The sequence below is a fragment of the Poecilia reticulata genome, chromosome 22 (genome assembly GCF_904066995.2).
Source record: "Poecilia reticulata chromosome 22, P_reticulata-male-v2, whole genome shotgun sequence".
In the NCBI taxonomy this organism is placed as follows: Eukaryota; Metazoa; Chordata; class Actinopteri; order Cyprinodontiformes; family Poeciliidae; genus Poecilia; species Poecilia reticulata.
In genome coordinates, this window is record NC_088851.1 from 21,763,008 (window position 1) to 21,784,398 (window position 21,391).

Below are 21,391 nucleotides of genomic sequence, written 5' to 3' on the forward strand. Positions count from 1 at the left end.
GTAGGAGCATCCATGATCGGCGTTTTCCCAGGATTTACCAACACGATGCCGTTCACACGGAGGCCCAGAGGGACAGAGGACCTGTGAGATGTAAGCTGCTGTTTGCATGTTTGTGTCATGTTGTGATGTTTGATCTTTAGAGGAAGCAGAGATGACAAAGTGAACGCTGAGGCGCTGATTCCTGCCGTTTTAAAAAAGGTTTTGATGTTTTCTTCCAACTGGTGCAGCATCTTAGTTCAACTTTACGTCATCCACTGCCCAAACAAAGCTCATACTACGGTGGCCCTGAGGGCCAAAGCACTGCAAGCAAACTCCTTTTATATAATCTGAGAAAACTTAAGACAAACTGCAAACATTTAAATAAATAAAAAAGCACATGTGAGGAGTTTTGAGAAAGCCTCTTCCATTGTGTTGGGATTTAGAAACAATAATTCCTCTGAATTTACTTTCAGGTTTTGGTTTTGTTTGTTTTTTGGATCTTTGAAGGTGAACCAAAATCTGCAGCTCTTCCAATGAAAGTAAACTAAGCTGAGGTTCAGAGCCGAACTGAGGCTTCTGTTGGTGAAACTGAGCAGCAGCAGATTATATAACATCCAGCACTCAGCTCAACTATGAAGGTCAACCCCCCCAAGCTTTCCAACAAGCGATCCGTCAATGTTTTCCTCAGCAGAGGTTCACCTGCTTCCCTTCACCGTTATCTCAAACCAAAAGCCTCCAGATGTGAGGTTTTTAATCAAGATTTGGTCTTTTAGACTCATGACTCTTTTTAAAACACTAAAGGATGATTTGAGTTACTTCTGGATAACAAAAGTGATCTAGAAATCTTATTTTGTGGAAGTATTTTAAATGTTCGAGGGGATCTTTGCTACAGGAAGAAATTTTATACCATTTATTTATTTACATAGAGACAATTTACAACATCTTAACCTTTTAAAAGGCGAGATTCGAGGTAACAGCAAAAAAATGCTAATTTACACCTCCAGATTGTAGATTGATATAATCAAGTATAGTTTAATTATTAATTATATCCATATCTGATAAGTATTTTTTCAGATCTCACTAAAGCAAAGCAAACCAACAAACAATTCGTAAAACAATTTCTTTGCCTTCATCAATATTAAGTGAAATGTGATTATTTAACAGCCATATTTTTGTCAAGAGTACAAATATTTTCCTTAAAGCAGCATTTATCCAGTCCCTATCATTCCAATTAGAAAGTTAAAAATCGTTTAATTTAAATAACACCTGAGGTCTAAGATGCTCCATGAAGGCTGCACAGCTCTGATATTCATGATTTCTGAAGCTTCTCCACAATTTGGATGCATGTTTTTAGTTTTGTTCAACACGTAGAAGTCGTCAAATTAGTAAACAGACTCCAGTTGTGTGTAACTGAGATGCTCTGTGAAGATCTCAGGTTTTGTAAGAGAATATTTTGAGATGCTTCAAGCAGGTTTGTTGAAAAAAACAATATTCCAGGCAAAAATTGAAAGAATGTGACACAACTGCAAGTCTACTTAGACCTGACTGTTCACCTAAACAGACTAAATAAACCTGTTAGGAATAAAAGCATATTTATGTGTTAGAATGGCCTAGTTCAAGTCCAGATGAAAATTAAATGCCTTAAAGAGACTGGTTAAAAAATATAAACTTCTTCAACTGGACAAGTTGGACTATTAAACTCTTTTGTTTATTTTCAACCAACCCATTACTCTTCTATCACAATCACCCAAAGCAACCGGTCCGGAAAATGTTTCTATCATTTCCAAATATTTCCAAATTAGGAAAGTTTTCCTGCTGAAAACAGGAACCTGAGATCATCGTTCATGCTTTTATTTCCTTTTGACTATTGGAAGGCCATTTTCACATATTTTGCCTTCAATTGATGAAAAACACTGCAGCAGTCAACTGGAACAACCAGCAGAGATCATAATACTCCTGTTTTTTCTTGCACTTTAATTTAATTTTAAAATCCAGACTTTAATCTTTAATCCACACACACATGTGCATGGTCAGGATTAATTGGATTAATCGGATTAATCCCAGACGATTAATTGGATTAATCATGATGAAACTATGATTGAAATAATCATCAACTAATTTAGTAATTGATTAATCGTTAACTGTGTATTCAAACTCAAAACAATATGTTCAGATCAGTAATTAGAGAACACAGTACAAAAATACAATATATGCATCATGTGTTTAAGATTTATATGTAAAAATAAAAACTTGTCTGTAAACAGGTTTCAGCCAATACTCCTCAAGTGGTCTAGTCCAAATTCCCCAAAGAAATGCTGCTAATGCATATTAGACAATAAAAGATTTATTTTCTTATAAGGAATTGATTTTTTGATATTTGTATCTTAATGTATTCCTAATATTGCACAAAAAAAGACTTAAATCGTTAATGGTTAAACCACTTTTTGTCTGATTAATTGATTAATCAGAATAATCACTATAGCAATCTATTGCTAAACTAATTAATATCAAGACTCGTCCTACACTTCCTGATTCACCTTCCTCTGTTTTTACGCCTCAACTGTCTTGATATCTCTAGCCAAGCATCCTTTTCTTTGAGATTTGTCTAAACAACGTTGTTTATTTTCTGTTAATTATCTATTTGTAATTGGGTGCTGTGGTGGCGCAGGGGCTTAGTCCTCATGCCGGTGGTCGCAGGTTCAATTCCCGGCCTGGTGACATTTGCCGCATGTCTTCCCCATCTCTCATAAACCTCTTTAAACTACTTTCAAATAAAGGCCACTAGAGCCAACAAAACCTTAAAAAAAAAATATATATATATATATATATATTTGTAATTTATATCCGAGAGCAATGAATATATGAAAAAAATTACTTATTTTATTCACTCATCTGACTGAATCTGAGCTGCTTTACAAAGAGGAATTTCTTTCGGTCTCAAGACTTGCAGCAAAAAATGTTTCTGTGAGGTGTTGACTCAATATGCAGCCAAATTTTGAATTATTTTCCTTATGCTTCACATTGAAACATGACAAAAATGTGAAAACGTACAACACACGTGACCATTTTTAAAGCGTTAGTTCAGATATGATCTGGTAAAATAATTCATTTAAAAGCTGTGAACTGAGGAGACCCCAAAGGAAAGTCCTGGACCACTGCAGCAGCCAGTGAGGGACTCAGAGGGGAAATTTGACCGACATGGTTTGCATCCAGCTGTGGCCTTAAAGGGAAGGTCACCGCTGATCAATACGGTGCTGTTCACAGTGATCGCCTTTATCCTGTGATGGCAGTGCTTTCCTATGTGGTGCCAAACCAGCCATCAGCACAGCAGATGATGGGATATTTATTCATCAGCAGTCATTTTATCAGATTTTTGCCAAAATCTATTAAAAAGAAGGTTGTTTTCCCCCTTCAGCAGATTGAATATACCAACAACACCCCAGTGTTTACCTCTAATCATGTTGGTAAATTTTGCTTTTATCCAGTTCTGAGAAATACTGTTAAGACTTATTCAAGTTAATTCAATCAAATGGTTTTTTTCTGATTGGAAACAAGAGAAAACAATGTAGGAATCCCCAATACATTCACATCATTATCAATATTAGTCAATCACATAGTATTTGTTTGCTCATGTTACAGTAATAATGATGCACCAAACGATTATGGGATGTTTCACTGGAGCAGAGAAGCAAAAGTCATTGGTGTGGTATTATTAATTCTGTCAGAAAGGCATGAAAATATATTTATATATATTTATATTCACCAAATGTACCATATTCACCAAAACAGCAACATATTGGTCCAACTTTTCATATCAGTGCATCCTTAAGACAATGTAAAAGTATTTTGTAAACAATATATTCAAAAAATATAGAAAAATAAATTTTTATGCGTTGAAATAATTTTTTCAATAAATCAATGGAAATTCTTTACTGACATTATGGCGTTAAAAGCCTTCTTATAATTGCTGATCTGCTTTTTGCAAGTGTCCACAGGTATTTTCACGAGTTATTCCACAGATTTAAGGGAAGGACTTTTGCACGGTCACTCCAAAATGTTCATTTTATTTGCAGTCAGAAGAAACAAAATAATGCCAAATCTAAATCTGCATAAATAATGTTGGGCTTAAATGTATGTGGAAAATGAAAAACACAATTTTCTTGCAATTCTTTTGACTGGGAAATAAAACTACAAATATAATGAAACTCCGCAAGATTTTTTTCATGAAAAAAGAAAATGCGTGTTTTACTGCATGCCATCTTTTAGTGCAATGTTTTTCAAAGTGGGTGCTGGTCCTGGGGGTTTGAAAAAGCTGGAGGGAAGATGAGGACACTGCTGGAAAAAATGCTCTGAACTCAACTAAAATCAGAAGCTGTGAGACTGCATTTGTGCTAAACGAATATTATAATTATTAAATACTGAATAAAAACATTCTAAAAGTTGACGTTTCTTTATTAATTTTGTAGGATTGTCTGTTTGCAAATGGATCACCACCCAGAAGCCAATGCTAAATTTGCTTCACTTTAATTTTTAATCTGTTTTAACCTCCCGAGATCAAACATCAGAATTAGAGTTGAGAAACAAGAGTTGCCTTGATGGCAGCTACAAAGTACCCATTTTGAAACCCATCTAGTGTTTAGGACATGGATTACTGGTTTATTCAAAGATATGAACCGCAGTTTCTTTCTGAACCAGCTACACTGCAAAACACAAAATCTTATGAAGTATTTTCTTTTTTTTTTTCAAATATATTAGAAATAAGGCAAAACTAAATCACAAGTAACCTTTTTACAAGATGTTGGAGCTTCTTTTAAGTCAATAATTCTTTAGTACTGATAATTTATAAGACGTTATATGTGAAATAATTAGTGGAACTGGAATAATTTTCAATAACAGGGAATTATTTATTTAAAACTGCAATATGCAACTTAAAAAAATATGTATTTTCCATATTTATTATAACTGTCACCATGTTGTGAAACTATAGTACAAGACGGATAAATCGACCTTCTCCACTTCTTCTCTGAACTACTACAAAAATACAGCACTCAAGACCATAAACAACCAATCAGAGCCAGGAGGCGGGTCTTAGTGCTGTCAATTATCCTCCTGTATGCTGCCCAATGTGCTAATAATAGAAAAACAACTTACCAACCATTTATTTGCCATTATCTCAGTGGCTATGCTAACTAATAGCATTCACAGCAGGCAGCAAAGCAGAGACCAAGGGTAGAGGAGGGAGAGGTGATTGGCAGCACTAATTAGATCCGCCTCTGGATCTATTTAGTTGTTTCTAGTTATTACACTGGGATGACTGGAAGAAGTATGCAAAAATATTTATATAAAAAATATTTAATAAAATGAGCCTGGACCTCTAGTTGAGTCTAACGAGTTGCATTTGTGTGTCCTCAGTTCGACTATGTGGCATTAAAGTGATGAAAATCTGACCATGGGTGACTGGAACCTGCTGGGCAGCATCCTAGAAGAGGTCCACATTCATTCAACCATTGTAGGGAAGATCTGGCTTACCATCCTCTTCATTTTCCGCATGCTGATCCTGGGAGCTGCGGCTGAGGACGTCTGGGACGACGAGCAGTCGGAGTTCGTCTGCAACACGGACCAGCCAGGCTGCAAGACGGTCTGCTACGACCGAGCCTTCCCCATTTCCCTCATTCGCTACTGGGTGCTGCAAGTCATCTTTGTGTCTGCGCCCTCTCTGGTCTACATGGGCCATGCTCTGTACTGCATCAGGACGCTGGAGAAGGAGCGCCACCGGCGGCGGATCCAACTGAAGGGGGAGATGGACGAGGCAGAACTTGGACTGGACGATCACAAACGCATAGAGAAGGAGCTGAGGAAGCTGGAGGAGCAGAAGAAGGTGAAGAAGGCTCCTCTTAGAGGCTCTCTGCTGAGAACCTACATCATCCATATCCTTACTCGCTCTCTGGTGGAGGTTTGCTTCATCCTGGGCCAGTATATCCTGTATGGAATCCATCTGGAGCCCCTGTATAGGTGTGAGAGGCTACCATGCCCCAATAGTGTGGACTGCTACATCTCTAGGCCCACAGAAAAGACCATCTTCATGTTTTTTATGACCATCATTGCAGGAGTTTCACTTTTCTTGAACATTTTGGAGATTCTCCACTTAGGCATCCGTAAAATCAAACAGACTCTGTATGGAGAGAGGTACACAGAGGACGACAGTCTGATCTACAGGTCCAAAAAGAAGGCGTCCTTACAACACCTCTGTGTCATGAGCAATGTTTCCCCTCACAATGGGCCTCTCACTCAGACCTTCAAGGTGATTCAGGAGGCTGACATGAAGCCTCTTCATTACATGATCCACGATCCGCCAAGACACAACAGCTTGGTTCATCTGGGTCAAACCGGCTACAGCTGCCCTCCACCAAGGATGACCAGGTCTGTGGAGATCTGTGCAACTCCGCAAACTGCTGAAGGTCCAGAGGTCCACACAGTGACTCTGGACCACCATCCAGCCTGGAACTCTGCCATGTCCACAGTGGAGGAGGACACAACCAGCCAAGCAGAAATCCAGGAGCAGCAGCATCCTCAGCCCAGCCATTTGGACCATGTGCTGTCTGGGAGCACCATAAGGCCTGCAGCCATCAGAACCATCAACGAGGAAGAAAGACGACAGTCTACGGTCAGCGACTTCCTGATTCCCAACCCCAGAAGGACCAGCTTCATGATCAGGCCTCCATCCGAAAGCCTGTCCTCCATAAGCGCCTCCACCAGCCAATCCTTGCACAGCTCGGAGGAGTCCGATGAGCTGGGATCTCTTCAGGGAGACATGCCGATGATGCCGCCAGCCGGAGGCCGGCGAATGTCAATGGTAAGCCGAGATGTGAAAGGTTCAGATAATCTGTGAAGTTAATACAGTTGACCCTTGCCTATTGGCTGGTGTTTCTGAGAAGCACATCAAAAATATTCTCTGAAAATCCAGTTTGGGAAGTTGAAATACAATGCTATTTGACAAGCTAATAGCTAGCATTAGCAAAGAAGCCAATCTAAGAGCACCTTGCATCTTCCTTTGCACTGATTGACTGTACCACCAAGAGCATCATTAAGGAAGATGGCAAATATTAGCTTCTGCTCTAGTGCTAAGATCTTTTCCATGGTGTGTATTAAAGTAAATCAAGGTATATTTTGTTTTTTACTATTAAAACAGGCAGCTATAATCATATTTTAGCTATTTGAGGGTGTCTGTGGTCGCTAACCTCCATGAATACTCTCCACTGTAGAGGACAGAGTGTTTTTACTTTGGCAGCTGTTCTGTTGACTTTTAAGAGCTTCTTAAATCATTTATACAGATATACTATGGTTCAATCAGTGACCAACTCTGATGATAGTGAGCAAAAGTACAGAAATTCTTTTTTTCTAAGTCAAAAAAGACTAAACCAGAGAGAAGAGACAATCTTGGTTTTTAAGAGAGCAAAAAGAACATCATTGAATAAAGCACGGCATGGAATAGACAGAGATGAGTACGCCTCTGAAACCTGCTCTAAGTTGTCAAGAGAAATCAACAACTAAATCTCAAAACAGACTATCTGTATGGCGTTGAGCATGGCTTTTGACAGTTTGTCAGGAGAACTGTTCTTTTCTTATACACAGTAAGGATTTTGTAAGAGCATTTCATTCTCACAGATAACCTTCAACGACCAGTTAAGGAAAGTCTGTAGCTCTCAGACCGACAGTTCAGCGTAAAGCTGTCTCGAGTCAGATTGAGTTCCCTCATATGAGAATTATCTGCTTCCTTCAACATGATACCGATCCAACGTTTTGGAACAATCTGGTCTCTAAGAATCTCTGGTTTAGATTTGTAATCCGTGATGCAAAAACTAAATAGCACTAAGACGTTGGGGTTAAATACGACACTTTGCTTTTGCCTCTTAATTGTTTTCAGTTACTAATAACTGTAACAGCTTTGGACGGGAGGCTAACCACCTTATAGCCCAAGTTTCCCAATTGCGGTCCTCAAGACACAATGCATGTTTTAAATATTTCCTTTACATTATTATGATGACTGCAATTCAGCAAAAGCCTGTTAATCAGCCAGGTGGAGGCAGAGAAACATCTAATCCATGCCTCAGGGAACAGAGTTGGGAAACACTAGTCTGAGGAGACAGTTCTCAAACAGAAAAAGTTGAAAACTGGGAAGAAAATCAGATGTTAGTCTGCTTCAATCAGAAGAATTCAAATGTCTTGTTCTCTTGTGCCTTAGTGATGGTGGGATGGAGCAGGAGAAGCATACAGGCAGCCTGGGGCTTCATACATCCAATCTAACCCTACAGATACTGCCTTAAAGAACTACTAGACTACTGACTCTTTGCAACTATGTCACTTAATCATTCACTTCCAATGCCATGATGGATGTCCTTAGTGAGGATTGGGAGTATTGAACCGAGCGACTGAAGTTGTTTTCCCAAGTTGTTTATTTGTGGCTTCTACTTGTTCGAGTCAATCTAATTTGTCTTTGAACGTAACACACCTGGTTGAGGCTCATAGACGGCGGTATTTTAATCTTATCTTGTAAAAAGTGTTCGCTGTAAAACCGCGGTTACACCAAAGGCTGCCAATCATTGTGATTGATGATGAATAAAGGAAAATCTTGGTTTCCTTGTTGACAGACAATGAGACAGATGGCTGTAAACACAACTTCTTGAAAAGGTCCAGTTGTTGAATAAGCATTTTAAGCGACCCCTGCTCATCTCCCTGTGTTGTATATGTGACTCTATATTGGAAAAATCATTATCCTGCCGCCAGACAGACTATCTACTCCATGCATTAGTTAGTCCCGTAACACGTTTACCAGAAAGTGATCTAATAAGTCTGCTGGTGTGCTGTAACATCCAATGTGTCTGCCTCTTTCAGAGCATGTTTCTGGATATTTCCTCAATCATGAAGAAGTGAAGAGACGAGGCTGAGTTACAGCAGCTGGAGACAAACTGTATCAGCGATCCATTGATTCTCCGAGCGAGTCACATGTGGCCAGGATCGGCCATGATGAGGCAGCGGATGATTCAAAGCACCTTACAAAGTCTGCTGGAGTGTTTCACTGCCAACAGGATCGGGCTTAAAGAGGAGCTGCTTGATTCTGTAACTGAGTTTTTACGTCAAGGACAGATTCAGTCTGTGTAAAGTCATTTATATGAAAACCCCTTCAGCTCATTCAGATTTAAAACACAAACAGAACCACTTGAACATATTTAACCAGAACACACCATCAACAGTCCTCATGCTTTTATTTCTCTACAAAAACAGTTTTTTTTTGTTCCTGTCAGACCTTTTTTTTTCTTATCAAATAAATGGGATGTGACATGTTGTTCAGTTTTTACAAAAGCCAGAGAAACCTCATTCAGAGACTTAAAAAGAAAAAGCTGCAAATAACAGTCATCGGTTAACAGTTACACAAAACAGGTAAAAATGGTCCACAAAACCTACAAAGAAGTACGCAGAGTAAAAAGTTAGAAACACAGAGTCTGTCGCAAAGGAGGAATGCTGAAAATCCTAACATGGATTCTTCTTGTTTAGTTTTTTATCTGGTGTTACATGCTTCGGGCACATAACACGACATTATCAAGTCCAAATGTCCCAAAAGTTCTCCTGAACGGCGATTCTGCTGCAGAATGTTCAACTCAATAACCGAGCAGCATTTCAATCAAAAAATCCAGTTTGTTTAGCCACGTTTACGGAGTAAAGTCAGAATGTAAACTGGCATAATTTAATTTTAGGAGCTCCTCCTGAAGCAAGAAAAATAACTAGCCAACATCTTTATGTGGGATCTAACTGGATTTTGCTCAGATTCCATGTGGGTTGATTGTATGCAACTTATTTTGGCAGCACCTGTTGGGTATCTTATATAAGATACCCTGTAAGATACCCTGGGTCTTCAATAGGCGCTATGGAAAGTAGTTCAAATTGCAAAACATATTTAGGACTCATATGGATTCCGCTTTTTACCCAGAGTTGCTCAGTGCTACGTCAGGGTTATTATTTAACTTGCCAATAATGACATTTGGACCAATTTTAAGCCCATTTTCAACCACCTACGTATATGTAAAGTTGTTTGATCAGATGACTGAAGGAGTTTTCTTTTTTCAAAAAGTTATCAAGACATTGTATATTTTAGAATAAATAAACAGAATTTAGTCTGAATTATATGTTACATAAGAAAAAAAAAGAATAGAAAGTTGGCACATTAGGACGATTACAGACAGAAAAAAAGGAGTAAATTACTGCCAAAAAAACAAATCTTGGAAATTTTCTAGATAAAAGCTTGGAAATGTTAAAGTTTCAAAAGTTTAATATTTGCAAGGAAAAACTCAGAATTTGTTTGATTATCTGAAATAGTCAAAGAAAATTTACTTCGGAAGCTCTGAAATTTCCCAAGTATTTTCTAGAAAATTTTCTAGGTTAATCTAAAAATATTCTCTTTTTTTCCTCACAAATTTTCAACTTTTGGAGCTCAGAAATGTCCGTGTTTTTTTTCTAGAAAATTTCTGCAATTAATCTAAAAATGTGAGTTGTTCTGGAACATTTGTACATTTTGGAGCTCAGAAATTTTCTGGATTTTTTTAAAGAAAATTTCCCAAATTAATCTCAACATTTCTCTACGTTTCTTCAAGCAAACTTTCAACTTTTCAAGATTGGGCATTTCCAAGCTTTTTTCCAGAAAATTCCTGATATCAATTTAAAATTTTCTGAAGTTTTTGGCAGAAATTTACTTCTTTTTTTTCTATTTGCAAAGGCCCTAATGCGTCGTTGTGTAATAGTCAGGGTTGGAGGAGGTCACATATTACAACCAAACAAATAAATCCAGATTAGCAGGAATTTGATCCACAAGATCCCAAATACATAAATTACAGCAGCTTCAAATTGCTCACATCTCCCACTGTGGTAAACATCTCCAGCTGTGGGTGAGTGTCCACAGTGACCCTGTGACCCTACTGTGGACAACAGGAGGCCAACTGCAGCGCTGCAACACGTTGGAGGCAGAATCAAACAGCAGCAGCACTCTGTGCAGCAACGTGCTCCTGCATCGACTTTTCAACACATGAATTTGGCATCCCAACGATCAATACTGTGCCACAGTGTTTATTTAGAGCTCTGGCTTCAAACCATCCACCATTAGACAAACTGGTGTGTCAGAACAAATTGATCAGCGGCTCGACAAATTTACATGATATGTGAATTTTAAAGTTGCACCGACACAGAGAGCTAGGCGTTTGGGTTTTATTTTAGTAGCTGCTGCAGGAACTGGGAGCAGAAACAGAAACATCTACTCTGGTGAAAGAATATACCTAAATTCCTGAATGAGTTAATCCTAATTCTAACAAATCCAACCTGCACTAATTACGCAAATCTTCTTTCTACAGATATTTACATAAATTCTGGCTGCGAAAACAAGGCGAGTTCCTGCAAAACTCAAATATCTGAGCTCATAATGAAGGTACTGGTTGTGTTTTTGATGCCTGATGTTTTCCCTGAAACACGGAGGAAACTTTTTTCAATCAGAATGTTAAACTGCAGCTTAACTATCAAATCTTAAAAACACATTAATGAAAACCCTAATGGACACGCTAAAATGAAACGAGTAAAAACACAAATCCATCCATGCATTTTGGGTCTGGTTTAATCTTATTCTGCATTGATATTTCCTTATAAATTGGATTAAATTGTGTTGCCTTCCCCAAATAAGTCATTTTTTGCCAGAAGTGATTTTAAACAAAAAGAGAGAGAGAGAAAAAAAAAATCACCATCTCTGTTTTTGCCAAAAGATGATTTAGAATTTGTTTTATATATATACAAATCACTTGGCAAAAGATGACTTTTTAGGAAGCTGGCAATATGAAAATGTGTAATGTTGTTTCCAGCAGGGGGCAGCAGTGAGTGTCTATAAAAAAAAACAGGATGTGCTTGATGATCAGAGCGATCAGAAATCAAATTATTTCATTCAGGGGATTGATTTTCATGCTTCTGGTCAAGCTACAAAAACAACGGCTTCACTCAACAGAAAAAAAACAACTTGATTTTCCATCCAAGTCTTTCTGTTGTTGAAACACCACTCTGGCCGTTTCGAGGTAACCCCCATTTTCCAGGAAGTCCCAATGAACTGCGGCAGTTTGTAAAACAATTTAACCGCTGTGATGCACACATTGATTTTCATACTGAACAGATGAGAGTGAACTGAAGTGATTAATACTGAAAACACCGAGCTGGAATGTAAACCGACTAAGTAGCGGTCAGTTGCTAGGGCCGACCCACAGATGTTGCCATGGCAACACTGTCATTCCTCTGTCTCAGCCGTAGAGTTTGTAGATTAGCTGACTGTGTTAACGCTTAAGATCTAGCTTGAACCAAGATTTAGCTTGAAGATTAAGTGACTAGAAGGTGTCATCCGACCTCCACTGCCGTGCTAAACAGCCTGTGTGTGAAGAATTGTGATTATTTTACTGATATTTTTCACTACTTTCAAACATAGTGGCGTCCATCATGGCCAAACATCGCTACTTTGTTCTCGTCTGGTCGAAGAACAATCTTCTGCTGTTGAATCTTTTAAGATGGGAGTTGTGCTTTTGCAATATATTTTCACATTGCTCTTCTGATTTTACAGATTAATTGTTTTTGTTTTGTTTGTTTTTTGGTGCTGAATTAGCTCCATATGAGGCGATGAGAATTTAAACTTAAGTTTGATGAGGTGATTTTTGTTTAGGTGAGGGTCATCTCAGTTGTTTGTATGCTGTTCAAGGGACATATTCTAAGTTCATACAGCCTTTTTATGTTATATATAGTCTACTGTAGGGATTTTTTTAAATATAACATTAATAATAATAGTAATAATAATAATATTTACCAACAGAAGGTCACCCAAGAGTTTAAAGTGACATATTTTATAAGAACCTTTTGGTCCAAATTGAGATGAAGTTACAGGCAAAAATTTGCATTTTCAAACTCTATAATTCATGAAAATATTTAACAATAATGAAAAGTAAACTCATTTTTGATTGGTTTAAATCCGTTTGTTTGCTTACAAATGCAAAATGGAAGTAGATAAAATTTGATTTAATCTATTGTGTTAATATCACTGCAAAAAGACAAAATCTTACCAAGATTTTTTTGTCTAGCTCCTCATGCAAGACAAAACTAACTTACAAGTAACTTTTCATCAAGAAACAGGAGTTTGTTTAGGTAAATAATTCCTTAATGTTGATGGAAAAAGTACTATTTCCACTGGCAGATTATTTAATTTATAACATTGGGGAAATGTATTGTTATAAGTGAAATAATCTACCAGTGAAATTAGAACTTTTTCATTAACTTCAAGGAATTATTTACCTATTTCCTGCTGAAAATGTATTTATAAATTAGTTTTATCTTATCTTACTTGTACTAAAGTATTTGTACTAAAAACTAGACCAAAATACCCGGTAAAATGTTGTGTTTTTAAAGTGTATATTTCAGTACTTCCATGTTTTCCAAGAAAACAACTTCACCAACAGCTGGAACCTCTTTGAAAGATGCCAGCAGGTCAAAGTTGAATTGGTTTGTATCAGCAGCCCTCACTGGTTTTAAACTGGTTTTCTCTTTTAGACCTATATGCAGCTCTGAGGCTTCCTCACCTTTATAGAATCTGGTTTGGTCTTCAGGTTAAACCAGTTACACTTATTTTTGTTATACTTAAAGAGAAGCTAAGGAGGAGAAAACTGAACAGTTTGTACATTTCCTGAGAAAAAACCGAGATAAACCGGAGAATGGATCGTTTAAAAATAAGAAACAAGCTGCCGACTTGCTCGTTCTCACCTGTCCAAATAAAATTTAAAAAAGCCCACCACCGTTAGTACTGATGAGATCACAGGTGTGTCAGACAGGTAAACAAACCGGTTCTGCTCAAGACGAGTCCTGCATGTCCGGCTCTTCCGTTGTGCACTTCACCGTCATCTCCTGACAGAAATCTACTGTCACTGTGGGGCTACACAATTCCTCACTGGATACCAGAACCACCGGGCCGTCTGAGTTCTGCTCCTTCCGACCGAACACGTTCTGGACTTTCCGTCTGCTTTCCAGCTCCTCAGAGTTCTCTCCAACCATGCCGGATCCGGGTTTCACGTGGTCCTGGTCCGGAGGATCTGAGGTGAGGTCGATGGTGGCGGATTCGGGCGGAGTCTGGTTGGTTTGGACCTCTCTGCACACCTGCTGCGACAGGAAGGAGAGGTTCTGCCAGAGATCGGACATGCAGACCTGCAGCTGGTTCCTCTCACTCAGCAGCTTGTCCTTCTCGGACACCTGCATCCAGAAAACACACAACTGGGTCAAATCTCAAAATCAGCACAAAGAAACAAACTGAGAGTTCAACTGCAACTAACGATTACTTTAGTTACAGAATAATCCATCAATTATTCTGACGATTAATCGATTAAACAGATAAAACAAATTGACAAATTCTACTTCTTTTATTTAATCCTTTGCATTAAAATATCCACATAAGTCAAAGGACTCAATTCAAACAAGAAAATAAACATTTCATTGCATAAAATGATTATCATTTGTAGCAAAGGATGCACCTGCAACTAAAAACATACTTCTAAGCTAGGCACTTGACATCAATACAGTGCAGGATTAATGTGCTGACAGTTATTTTTATTATTGATTAATCGATTAATAATTTTATAGCAAAAGCTGCTTTATAGGGCTGCAACCATTTATTTTATCAATTAATCTATTGATTATTCCAACAATAAATCAGTTAAAAGAAACTTGGCACATTCTGCAATTTCTACATTTAAGCCTCTTTTTTTTTTACACATTAGAAAATTATTTTTAAAATGCAAATAAAAATAATTTTTTTAATAAGAAGATATACATTTTATTAACCAAAATGCAATAACATAGTATTCCTTTAGTGATTTTTGATTATTTGTAGCAAAGGATGCATCTGCAGCTAAAAAAATAATTCTTTTGTACACTTTTTCAGCAAATGGTCTTTCATTTAGTCTCTACTCTAGTTAACGATTAACCATTACTACATTAATTGACAACTATTTAAATAATTGTTTCATCATGATTAATTGTTTGAGCCCTGGTTTAGCCTTTGTTGTTAGAATTAACTCAGAAGTTCATAATTTTTACTATGTAGATTCTGGGTTGTTGGGGTAATTTTATGCTAAGTGTGTGTTTTAAGCCCGTACCAGTTTTCGGATCTCCATCTCCAGGTTCTGAATGCAGTCCAGCTTCCTCTTGCGGCAGCGCTGAGCAGCAATGCGGTTTTTGCTGCGCCTGCGGATGTCATGGATGAACTCCAGCTGTTCTGAGGTCAATTTGTGCATCTTGATGAGGACCTGGAAGTCGTTGCGAGGCAGGTTGGAGATCTGATCCACAGGAAATGGCAGCTTCACCTGAAAGAACCGAGGAGTTCAATCTAATCAGGTCCGGTCTGATGGCATAAAGGTTTAAATTCATGATAAAAACTGCAGATTTAAACCACATTAACATCTTTAATGATAACTATCACGATCCACTGACCAACAATTGTTTGACGTGTTTCTGCACCAAAAATATGACAGAAATTAATGTTATTAAATTACCTCTTCAGCTTAAGTTAAACAAGAACATGTAGCAGAGAAGGGTGTAAACTACAACAGAGTGTAAAAAACAGTAATATAATTGCGAGACTAAAGTCCAAATATTACAAGAATAAGTATTAATATTAACACATTAGTCATAATATTACGAGAATGAAGTAGTATCAGAATAAAGTCCTAATATTTCGACTTTATTCTCGAAATGTTTTATTCTCGTACTATTTCGACTTTATTGTTGTAATATTGTGGTTCTCACTCCTAATTCTCCGTCGTAGTAAGAACCAGGGCGGATAAACTCTGACCTTAAGCAAACAAGAACAAGAATGAGAGAGAATCCGCCGCATGAAGGCAGGTGAGTGTAATGCGGTGTAACAGCCAGCAGGTGTCAGTATCAGACACCTGCTGGACAGGAAGGAGAGGTTCTGCCAGAGATCGGACATGCAGTTTGATAAACAGGAGTTTATCAAATCCTGTTTGCATCTACGGATCATCTACAGTCTTCAACCACTCTGGAGCTATATTAGTCTCAGAAAGATTCCCAAAGCGTACAAAAAGATTTGTAAGCGTACAACATAATTCACTTATGTGTATAACACAATGCAAAAATGCATACTAAATGAATTCATATTGTCAATGCTGCGTTCAAGGCAGAAGAAAAGCTCAGATATCTGAGCGTTACCAGACTTCTTGGAAAAACCTTATTTTTGACTTAGTCCAGTTTCTCAAAACCACAATATTAGAGACATTTACTTGCATTGAAGTTACTGGATTCTAAAAATATGGACTTTGTAGAGGTTTTTTTTATTTTTTATTTTTCTGGAAAAACAAAGACTGAAAACTAAGAACAGCAGCAGCGCCATCTTTTGGCAGCTTTTTAGCCTCCATCGCGCACACGATGAACACAACGTGATCCGTTTTCTGAAGTGTGATCTTAATGAGCAAACAGAAAGAAGCTAACTACTAACCTCAGGGCCAGAGACTCTGGATCCACCTTCACTGTCGCCTTCTGAGAAGGATTCAGACTCATCGCTGGAGTTTCCTCCACTGGTACCAAACTCCTGCTCACTTTTGATCTTGATGTGGCCCTGACTGAAGACGACCTCACTTCTGAGTGGCGTCCTGGCTTCCACCACTCCAACCAGACAATGAGGAAGAGCCGAGACTGAACCCACATGTGGGGCAGAAGAGAGGTCAAAGGCCAGGCTGGACGGCGAGCTACCAGTGGCTATGTCATCTGGATATGAGGAGTGGGAGCTAGGAGTCTGAGTTTGGGGTTCGGATGGAACAGGAGAGGCAGCTAGTGTCTTGATGGAGACAGGAGAGCTGGTGAGGCATGTCAGGTGAGGTGACGAAGTCTCCACTTGCTCCATGGGTGAGGTTTTTTCTCTGTTGGACAATGGAGGTTGCTCACCAGCTGCAGAGGAGAAAATGACAGTACGTCTGTCTGGCTCTCCTTCATACCGAGAAGAAGTCTTGGATTGCTGCATGTCTCCATCATTGACGCTGTTGAGGTTGGATTGGCTTAGAGAGTCCATCTTACTCCTCTGCCTGTCTTTGAGCAGCTCTCTGTAGTGGCTGATGGACAGATGGTTGGAGAGAAGCTGCTGAATGGTGCTGCCAGTCATGGTGCCAAGATCCAGACCGCCTCGCTGGAGGTATGAGCGTAGGCAGGACGAGGCCAATTCCCCATCTGCAGATGGCTTATCTGCAACTGGAACTCCCTCCACCTCCAACTCCATCTCTAGAACCTCTTCAGTACCAAACTCTGCGTTGAAGCTGTTCCTCTCGTGTCCTGATTCGTCAAAGGGCTCCTCTTTAACCCTAGAGGGGTTGAGAAGGGTCTGGGGAGCAGCACAGGAGTCTGTCGACTCTGAACTGGTTAGAGTGGGAATGGTCTGTTGACCTAATCCATTGTGCTTGTCATCGCAAACCTGGTGCTGGTACTTCCAGGATTTCGGACTTTGTGGAAGATCTTCATGAGGGGAAGCAGCATCAGCTGTTGGAGAGCTTTCCTTCTTTGTCTCTGAACCACTATCAAAGGAAAGGTCTTGGGAAAAGACGGTGTCGTCTTCATCGTATTGCACCTTGCAATTTCTGGAGTGCTGTCCGTCACTCTCCAACTGAGCCTGAAGAAACTGGAAGCAGGAATCCTCCAAGTTGTGCACACCAAGGAGCTCGGCACACAGAATGACCTCATGGATGTTTTCGCGACTTAACACCAGCTTGGCAGTGTAGGCGAACTGGAGCAGCGGAGCAAAACCATTAGCTGTCACCTGCAGGAAAATAAACACAGTTTATCTGTAAGGCATATATTGGTCCAGTGATGCAAAATGTAACTTACTCACGATTAACTATAAGTAATCGTAATGGTTTATTAGATTAAAATGAATCAAGTGAATTAATAATGTCTGATTAGATATTCTTTTAGTGTTGTAGTTTGGCCGCCATCCAGCAGAGGGCGCCGCTGGTCATCAATAAGCGGATTGACAGAAAGATGATGGCCATACCAGAATGGGAAAAGGAAGCGGTCAAAACAGAGTCCAGTGTGGGATGCAAAATGCGCTTTATGTGATTCTGTTTTGAAATAAACACGCAACTATTTTACCTTAATGACGCTGCATGATGGAGGAGCAGAATCAACTTCTCAACCAAAAATTTGATTTGCTACGAAGGCGTGGATGTTATGACAGAAAGAGGAAATTATGCATAAAAATTGTAATTGATTCACCCAAATAAAGTTAAAATGTAATCTTTTCCTTAAATTCAACATATGACAAATTTAGCCATGTATTTTAAGGAAAAACGGTCGAGTCTTTTGATACAAGAGAAAACTCTTTAAGAAAACGGTTACTTATCAATTAATCACTAGCTCAATCAACTTTAGATAACCTTAATCAATAACTTGTGTCACTAAATTGATCTATTACTTAAAATCCTGCCAATTGTCTTCATGTTTTATGTTGTAGGAATGCAAAAAGGCACTGTGAGGTATAAATAGTTGAAAAATAAAAGGATGTGCTTTCAGAAGAATCAAATATTCGCCATGTTTTGCTCTTCCTGCTGTGTTTATCTTTTGTGTCCTGAATGATTCGGTCTCTTTCAACCTTCATCATCCTCAGCTTCCTCCTCCTTCACTGTTGTCAGCATCATCTTTGTCCATCTGTGTGGTTTGTGCTCACATCAGCATCCCTTCAGGCTTCACAGCAGAACAATAAGATCATGAAACACGGAAGAGACCTCCGCTTTAACACGACTGGACAGACGGAGTTCAGACTGTCTGTTGCTTTGGTTTAGCTCCGCTTGCTAAAAACTTCACAAAAGGAAGCAAAGCATCATCTCTCCGTCCTGTCATTTTGCCCTTTACCTTGTCTGGCAGGCTGATGATGGGTTCTGCGCTGCCTGGAGACTCGCTTTGTCCCAGCAGGACTTGCAGGAAGTAGCTGCTGCTGGCAGCCAGGACGGCCCGGTGGGCCCGGACCTCCCTGCCCTCCACCAGTACCGTGACATCACAAAGGAGCCCCCGCCGCCGCTGTTCTTCCAGGCTCAGCAGCACGTTGGCACAGTGCACCTTGGATTCGTACACGTACACCGGCGCCGACGCCTCACCGTCATGCTGCTGCTCCGACATCACTTTCTCTGACACCCTGTACAAACTACATGCAGAATAAAGACACAGGAGTGATCAATTTATATATCAATACAGAAATTCAGATGTAACTCAGTTCAGGTTGTAGCATACTGTATCTAAACGTCTTGTTCTCTGTTCAGAAAGCATTCAGGTAAACAGACAGAACACATCTGTCGTATGACAATTACATACTAAAGTAGGTCTGTCACAAAGTTCATTTGTCTGGATGATAAACTGTCCCAGAAATTAGTGCAATAAACAATAATGTTTTGAGATCATTTTCAAGCAATCATAATGGGATAAAAATACAAGTACACCCTCTCTAAAACTCACTTAGCTTTCATTTCAAATGAACATTTAACACTGCACTGCAAAAACAACAAATATTTTTGGTTTAGTTTTTAGTGCAAACATTTTAACACACTTGAAATAAAACAAAACTAATATACAAATAACTTTTTAGCAAGGTATAGACCAGTGTTTCTCAACCTTTTTTGGGCCAGCGCCCCCCTAGCCTTTATCCAGGTCCCTCACCGCCCCCACCAAAGAATTTGCAGGCTACTTTGCACTGACTATTATTTTATTATTAATATTACTATCACTATTGTAGATGTTTTGATTTTTATGCTTGTTTTTGTATTTGTCATCAAAAATAATTTCCCAGAGAACAAAAAAGTCATGGGAATAGAAATTATTTTCACAGGCGTCTAAGAAAAATGCAACAAACATTCAAGTTGAAATTGGTTGGCCTAACAGCAGCCAATCAGAGTGGAAAAATATTCTTATTTTGTGCCATTTTCTAGCTGTTAAATATTCCACAAAATGAGCAGATAAAAGATGTAACATGCCAGTTTAAACTTTGATCTAAGTAAATGTTAATGTTTATATTTAATAAAATGTAGTTTATTTAAATAGGTGGAGATTTGTGAAGTGAGATCCCCCTGTGAATTGGAGGTGGTTGAGTCCAACACAGCTGAGACTATTTAAGCCTACAGTTTCACCTGAAATGATTGGAATTTGAGATTGAGTGCTGTGTGTTGATGCTGTTAATAAATCCACTGCTGTTTTCCACCTGAATCTGCCTCAAGTAGTCTTCCTCACTGTAAAATCCAACCGCAAAAGGCTGCCTTGTTACAAACATTAAAACATGGATAGAACTGTAACTACATTAATCATAGCTCTTCTTCTCTTCAGTGTTTGTCAGTTTCTGGTGGTGCAGCTCTGTGCTGCCTTCAGGAGAATGGGACATCAGAGTATCATCCATAAAACTTCACCCACATGGCATTTATTGTGCAAACCAGAGCTTTCAGATTCTGCCATACAAATATGAGACAGAAACATGGATAATATCTTTATATAGACCTGTCTATTTATTTATGGATTAATAGTTTTACTGGACAGAAATTACAAAGAACAAATCTGGTTCTTAATCAAATCCTATTGAGTCAAATTGAAAGTGTCATGGAGTCATCAGCCTCATGACATTAACACTGACATGAAAAATAATATTGAAGAAATAAATATATCAAATCTAATTAAAAGCATTTATAAGTGATCAGTTCTTTACTATTATGGTCTGTAAGATATATTTATTCTCAGTACTAGATGTGGTCTCAACAAACCCATGACATTTCAACAATATTATTTTACCTTTTATCTGGAAATAGTGTCTGTTTATTCTTGCCATACAGTATTGCTCAAAAGGTCTTGCCATACCAGTTTATTCCTCTGTATTTACTTTAGTTTCTTAGTTTATTCTTGCATTTTGTTATTCATTCATTTCCATTTAGTTTCATTTGACTAGTATTATCCTCTCTTGGTTTATTGCTATATCCACTTTAGTTTCTTTCCTGTTGCTACATTTATTTTATCATTTATCCATTATAAGACAAATAATATGAATAATCTTCACTCATCACCTCCTGCGCCGCCTAATAGTCATGTGTTTCACATCATGTGTTGATTTTTCACTGTTCAGCGTCGGATTCTCTGTTTTTATGCCATAATTCACATCTAGTTCGTCGCTCCGTTTTATGTTCCGCTTCTCCTGTTTCAAAGTTTTGCGCAATGTGAGCCTCTTTTTTTAACCCCCAAGGTGCAGGCAGTGGCGCAACTACACATTATTCAGGTGGATGCGAAAACAGAGATCAGCGCCCCCTCTCCCCCCGAGGGAAGGAACGTCAGG

At 38.7% G+C, this 21,391-nt stretch overlaps 2 protein-coding genes across 3 annotated transcripts in view; one reads left to right on the plus strand and one right to left on the minus strand.

The window, feature by feature from the left end:
- gja10a (gap junction protein alpha 10 a) lies at window positions 1-9,323 on the plus strand. Its single transcript, XM_008400108.3, has 3 exons — window positions 1-90; window positions 5,392-6,832; window positions 8,872-9,323. The coding sequence occupies exons 2-3, from the start codon at window positions 5,429-5,431 to the stop codon at window positions 8,908-8,910; spliced, it is 1,443 nt and encodes a 480-aa protein (XP_008398330.1). The 5' UTR covers window positions 1-90; window positions 5,392-5,428; the 3' UTR covers window positions 8,911-9,323.
- The window catches only part of bach2a (BACH transcriptional regulator 2a), a 20,855-nt gene continuing 8,689 nt past the window's right edge, over window positions 9,226-21,391 (minus strand). For both annotated transcript variants that reach the window (XM_008400107.3, XM_017302369.2), the window contains exons 2-5: window positions 18,943-19,231; window positions 16,544-17,851; window positions 15,186-15,392; window positions 9,226-14,283 (exon numbers count right to left, since the gene is read on the minus strand). In XM_008400107.3, the coding sequence (XP_008398329.2) occupies window positions 13,888-14,283; window positions 15,186-15,392; window positions 16,544-17,851; window positions 18,943-19,206 (2,175 nt within the window). In that variant the 5' untranslated portion in view covers window positions 19,207-19,231 and the 3' untranslated portion in view covers window positions 9,226-13,887. The remainder of the gene's footprint in view (window positions 14,284-15,185; window positions 15,393-16,543; window positions 17,852-18,942; window positions 19,232-21,391) is intronic.